Source organism: Chelonoidis abingdonii, chromosome 4 (assembly GCF_003597395.2).
Source record: "Chelonoidis abingdonii isolate Lonesome George chromosome 4, CheloAbing_2.0, whole genome shotgun sequence".
Taxonomy (NCBI): Eukaryota; Metazoa; Chordata; order Testudines; family Testudinidae; genus Chelonoidis; species Chelonoidis abingdonii.
In genome coordinates this window covers 1747447-1753084 of record NC_133772.1, presented here as the reverse complement: position 1 = coordinate 1753084, position 5638 = coordinate 1747447, and the positions used below count along the sequence as shown (strand labels likewise).

General features: G+C 61.7%; 1 protein-coding gene across 1 annotated transcript; it reads right to left on the bottom strand.

The window, feature by feature from the left end:
* Positions 1 to 3875: 3875 nt before the first annotated feature.
* On the bottom strand, positions 3876 to 5349 carry LOC116840203 (claudin-9-like). Its single transcript, XM_032806657.2, has one exon. The coding sequence runs from the start codon at positions 4713 to 4715 to the stop codon at positions 4065 to 4067; it is 651 nt and encodes a 216-aa protein (XP_032662548.1). The 5' UTR covers positions 4716 to 5349; the 3' UTR covers positions 3876 to 4064.
* Between the last annotated feature and the right edge of the window lie 289 nt (positions 5350 to 5638).

The following is a 5638-nucleotide window of genomic DNA, read 5'->3' as shown; positions in this document are numbered from 1 at the left end:
CGTAGCAATGGCCTTCTGTGCTCCCTGGAGTGGGGATCTGTCTCCAGCCCGCCGCAGGGGTAAGATGAGCAATGGCTGCTTTGTGCATTCCCTTCACCCCCTCATCCTCAGCCCTTGTGCTGTAAAATTCATCTCTTGATCTGCTCCACGTCCCGCCTTCGAAGGGTTGTTGCTGCTGCCGGACTGTGCTCGAGTGGGCTGAAGTGACTGGCTGGTAACTGGGAGAGCAGCCCTGGGAAGTAACAGCTCCTTCCCTCCCCTCTGCTCTCACCCACCAGCCCCCACTCCCCTCCCAGAGCTGGGAGAGAACCCAGGAGTCCTGGCTCCCAGCCCCCCCCCGCCCCCCCAGCTGTAACCCTCTGGTTCTGGGAGGGGAGTGGGGTCCAGGAACAAAACCTGGGAGTTGTGGCTCTCCAGTCCTCTGCTTGGGTTTAACTGCAGGATCATGTGGCAGGCAGTTACGCAGGTTCCCCGGGCGGAGTGTCAAACCAATTCCATGCTGTTAAGAGGGCAGCATTGGCAGGGTCTGAATCGGCCAAGGGTGACCAGGCTGGGTGGAGAGCGACAGGGGGCCGCACAGTGTTATGTGCCTGCGCTACCCCAGAGGTGGCTGCATCTCAGCAGCAGAGAAGTGGGTTTATTTCTGAGTGGGAGGGGTGCGATTGGTAGCTGTTTTCCCTGCTCCACTGCAAGGCTGCCTGGCAGTGAGGAATCCCTCCCCTGGGGGTGGGGGCAGAGCTTTCAGTGGGGATCAGCCTGTTGGGCGGAGGGCAGCAGCTCAGAGGGGAGTGGGATCTAGTGGTTAGAGTCCCCTCCCAGGAGCGCAGGTGGGGGAACAAGGGGCTTGGTGTATGAGCCAGGCCTGAGGGAGTGGGGTCTGTGTGCCTGGCTTTTGGGCTATGCTAACCCCTCCCTCTCTGCTGAATACCCCCCCAGGGGGGCAGGGGGAGGATGTTGTGAGATTTCTCTCCTGGTGCCAGCCGCCCCCAGCTCCAGGGAAGGCTCCCCTGGCACAGGAATGTGCTGGTGCCCATCCAGCTCGTGGGAGAGACCCTGTGTGGGCCAGGATCCAGGGAAACAGCAGAGTTGAAACGGGCAAGTCAGGACCAGTGCCCCCTGAAGGGGAAAGGTCCTGTTCCCGGAGCCAGCGAGTCCCCTGCCCCACGGCTGGTCAGAGCCAGCACCCCCTGGAGGGGAGAGGCCCCGTGTCCCAGAGCCAGCCAGTCCCCTGCCCCACGGCTGGTCAGGGCCAGCACCCCTGGAGGGGAAAGGCCCCGTGTCCAAGAGCCAGCCAGTCCCCTGCCCCACGGCTGGTCAGGGCCAGCACCCCTGGAGGGGAAAGGCCCCGTGTCCTGGAGCCAGCCAGTCCCCTGCCCTAGGGTGGGTCAGGGCCAGCGCCCCCCTGGAGGGGAAAGGTCCCAGAGCCAGCCAGTCCCCTGCCCCACGGCTGGTCAGGGCCAGCACCCCTGGAGGGGAAAGGCCCCGTGTCCTGGAGCCAGCCAGTCCCCTGCCCTAGGGTGGGTCAGGGCCAGCGCCCCCCTGGAGGGGAAAGGTCCCAGAGCCAGCCAGTCCCCTGCCCCACGGCTGGTCAGGGCCAGCACCCCTGGAGGGGAAAGGTCCCGTGTCCCGGAGACAGCCAGTCCCCTGCCCTAGGGTGGATCAGGGCCAGCACCCCCTGGAGGGGAAAGGCCCCGTGTCCTGGAGCCAGCCAGTCCCCTGCCCCAGGGCTGGGCAGGGCCAGCAACCCCTGGAGGGGAAAGGCCCCGTGTCGAGCCAGCCAGTCCCCTGCCCTAGGGTGGGTCAGGGCCAGCACCCCCTGGAGGGGAAAGGCCCCGTGTCCTGGAGCCAGCCAGTCCCCTGCCCCAGGGCTGGGCAGGGCCAGCAACCCCTGGAGGGGAAAGGCCCCGTGTCGAGCCAGCCAGTCCCCTGCCCTAGGGTGGGTCAGGGCCAGCACCCCCTGGAGGGGAAAGGCCCCGTGTCCTGGAGCCAGCCAGTCCCCTGCCCCATGGCTGGGCAGGGCCAGCACCCCCTGCAGGGGAAAGGCCCCGTGTCCTGGAGCCAGCCAGTCCCCTGCCCCAGGGCTGGGCAGGGCCAGCGCCCCCTGGAGGGGAAAGGCCCCGTGTCCCGGAGCCCCACGGCTGGTCAGGGCCAGCACCCCTGGAGGGGAAAGGTCCCGTGTCCCGGAGCCAGCCAGTCCCCTGCCCTAGGGTGGATCAGGGCCAGCACCCCCTGGAGGGGAAAGGCCCCGTGTCCTGGAGCCAGCCAGTCCCCTGCCCCATGGCTGGGCAGGGCCAGCACCCCCTGGAGGGGAAAGGCCCCGTGTCCTGGAGCCAGCCAGTCCCCTGCCCCATGGCTGGGCAGGGCCAGCACCCCCTGGAGGGGAAAGGCTCCATGTCGAGCCAGCCAGTCCCCTGCCCTAGGGTGGGTCAGGGCCAGCGCCCCCCTGGAGGGGAAAGGCCCTGTTTCCCATCCCGTGCCCCGCTGAGCCAGCCAGGTGGCGTTGGGTGACGGTGAGGGGAATTCTGGGAACATAGGTGGGTGTTTTCCATTCCCCTGTTGTTCAGCGGGGGGGGAGATGGGCTGGGAACCCCGTCAACCTCATCCTGGGAACGGGGATGGACAAAGATTGGGGAGAAGAGGGACATGTACAGGATCCACCACCCCCTGAAGCCATACCCTGTCCCCGCCACACACCTCAGTTCTTCCCTCTCTCTGGGGTGGGGGGTGATTGGTAGCAGTCTCCTTCTCCCACAAGCAGCACCCCCACTAGCCCCAATTTACCCCCTCATAAACCAAGCTCCCAATTCTATTTCCTCCCATCAGCTGCGCCCCACCCCACCCCACCTTTGCTCTCCCCAGCCAGGCCCCAAAATGAGAAGCAGGAGGCGAGGGTGGCGGGTGCTAGTCTGGTTCTTTTATCTCCATAATGCCCCCAGGAATGTGGGCCGAGCCCCCTCCCTGGATGGGTCAGGAAACGGGGGTTCAGTGTCCTCCCAAAAGAACCACAGCCAGGGATCACCAGCCCCACTCCCTGTGAACCCCCCAAATCTCACTCAGTGATAACCCCAAAAGCCCTGGATCTATTCCCAATGGCGGTGAGATCCCCAAAATCTTGAGCCCCTGGATTTGGTTAGAGGGGCCCCTTAGGCTGGGGGTTTCAGGCAGTCCCCATGTTCAGGGGGTGGCTCAGCAGGTCTCAGTCCAGGGCGCTGGGACAATTATTAACTGTCAAGCAAACAAAGCCGGGGTGAGGTCCAGCCGGACTCTGCGGGGTCAGGGCTCCCTGGCCAAGCCCCCTCAGCCCCCCGAGCTGTTAATTTGCTTCTCCGTCCTTCCCTGGCAGGGTGTCTCCACCTCTCCTTTCTCCATTAGGCCTTTGTTCAGCCCTTCGCTGCCGCGCCTTTCGCTCCTTTCCTCCACTCTTTGCTCTGCCCCTCCCCCTCTTTTATTTATTTCATTTCGTTCCTTCCTTCCCTCACTTCTTCATTTGTCCATTGTCTCATTCACTCGCTTGTTCCCGTGTCCATTCGCTCTCTTCCTTGCTCCTCCTTTCACTCATTTGTCTGCTTGTTCATTTGTTTGCACCTTTCTTCGTTCCCTCAGTCACTCGTTCCTTCAGCCTTGCTTCTGTTCACTGGTTTTTCCTCCACTCGTGATCTATTTGTTCATCCATCCACTAGTCCATTTGTTTCTTCATTCCCTCATTCATTCATCTCCTCCCACATTCACGCATTCTCGCTCTCCTTCATAGTTTATTCATTCCCTCAGCCATTAGCTGATTCCCTCATTCATCCATTCACTCCCTCATTCACCTCTTCACACCTTCATCCATTCACTCCTTCACCCACCTCTTCACACCTTCATCCATTCACTCCCTCATTCATCTCTTCACACCTTCATCCATTCACTCCTTCACCCACCTCTTCACACCTTCATCCATTCACTCCCTCGTTCATCTCTTCACACCTTCATCCATTCACTCCCTCATTCATTCCCTCACTCTTCACTCATTCATCTGTTCACCCACATACTCATCCATCCATCTATCCCCTCCTCCACTCCCCTCACACATAGTCCCTCTTGTCCACCCCGCTGCCTACCCCAGACCTGGCAGCTGCCATGTACCCAACCCGGGGTGGGTACCTCTCGGAGCGGGGTGGGCAGGAGCAGCAAAGCAGAGCCCCCCCCAGAACCAGCAGGGCAGCGGCTGCCCACCCCACATATAGTGCCGCCCCCAGCTCCCGCTTCAAGGCTTCGGACACCAGTGGGTTGTAGAAGTCCCGGATGATGGTGTTGGCTGACCAGCACACGGGGATGAGGCAGAGGATGCCGGCGACCATGAAGATGGCGCCAGAGACGATCATGATCCGCGCCTTGGTCCCTTCGTCCTCCACGCAGTTGGTGCACTTGGCGCCCACCACGCTCACCAGCAAGGCCAGCACGGCCAGCAGCACCGAGATGACCATGAGGGCGCGGGCGGCCTGCAGGTCCTGGGGCAGCGCCAGCATAGAGTCATAGACCTTACACTGCATCTGGCCCGTGCTCTGCACGATGCAGTTCATCCACAGCCCCTCCCAGATGATCTGCGCCACCACAATGTTGTTGCCGATGAAGGCCGTCACCTTCCACATGGGCAGGGCGCAGGAGATGATGGAGCCCAGCCAGCCAAAGATGCATAGCCCCATGGCCAAGAGCTCCAGCCCTGCAGAAGCCATTGCTGGAGGAGGAGGATGCCAACGGGAGCGAAGCAGGGATCTCAGTGGGGACGTGAGTACGTTGGAGCAGAGCGAGAAGCCCAGAAATAATTCTGTGTGGGGATCGGCTGGAGACACCAAGGCAAGGAAGGTCGTAGTGGAGGGACAAGGCCAGAAGACAGTTCTTTGTGGGATCAGCTGGGGCCACGAGTCCAGAAAACAAATCCTTATGGGAGGTGTGTGAATATGAGATCCAGATAGTTCCCTCTGAAGGATCTGGCTCTGGGAGATGGATCCTGATGGGACCAGCCAGGGATGCGTCTGAGAGACGGACCCTAAAGGAACCAGCCAGGAAGATGTGTCTGGGAGAGGGATCCTGGCGGAACCAGAGAGACGTGTCTGAGAGGCGGATCCCGATGGAACCACAATGGAGACAGATCTCGCATGTGAGAGACGGAGCCTAAAGGAACCAGCCAGGGAGAAGCATCCAGGGGACAGATTCTGATGGAAGCGTCCGGGGAGACACGTCCGGGGGAGGGATCCTGATGAGAATGGTTGGGGAGGCAGGTCCAGCGGTGCCGGTGTCTCTCTCCAAAGCACTTCCAGCCCGGAGAGGGCAAGGCTCTTGTTTAACACCAGGGCTCACTCTCCCTGCCGTCACCTCCTCTCCCTGAACTGATCCTGTGAGCTGGGGAGGTGTGTGTGTGGGGGGGTATATGAGGCCTCCACAGGTGAGTGGGCGGGACGGGGGAGGGCACTGGGCTCTCTATGGAGACCAGGGCACCAGGGGTGCTGGTGAATGAACAATTATTTTGTTAGCTTGTGCCTGGACACTGCCCACCCCCACGCTGGAGGGGGGAGGAGGTGGGCTCAGCGACTTGTTCCTCCAGGCCATGGGAAAACAGAGATTATAATAAACACACGCCTGGCTGCCCCAGACTCCC

What these genes read in the sequence shown, in the direction of transcription:
- LOC116840203 (XM_032806657.2), bottom strand. Translation starts at nt 4,715, where the DNA reads ATGGCTTCTGCAGGGCTGGAGCTCTTGGCCATGGGGCTATGCATCTTT.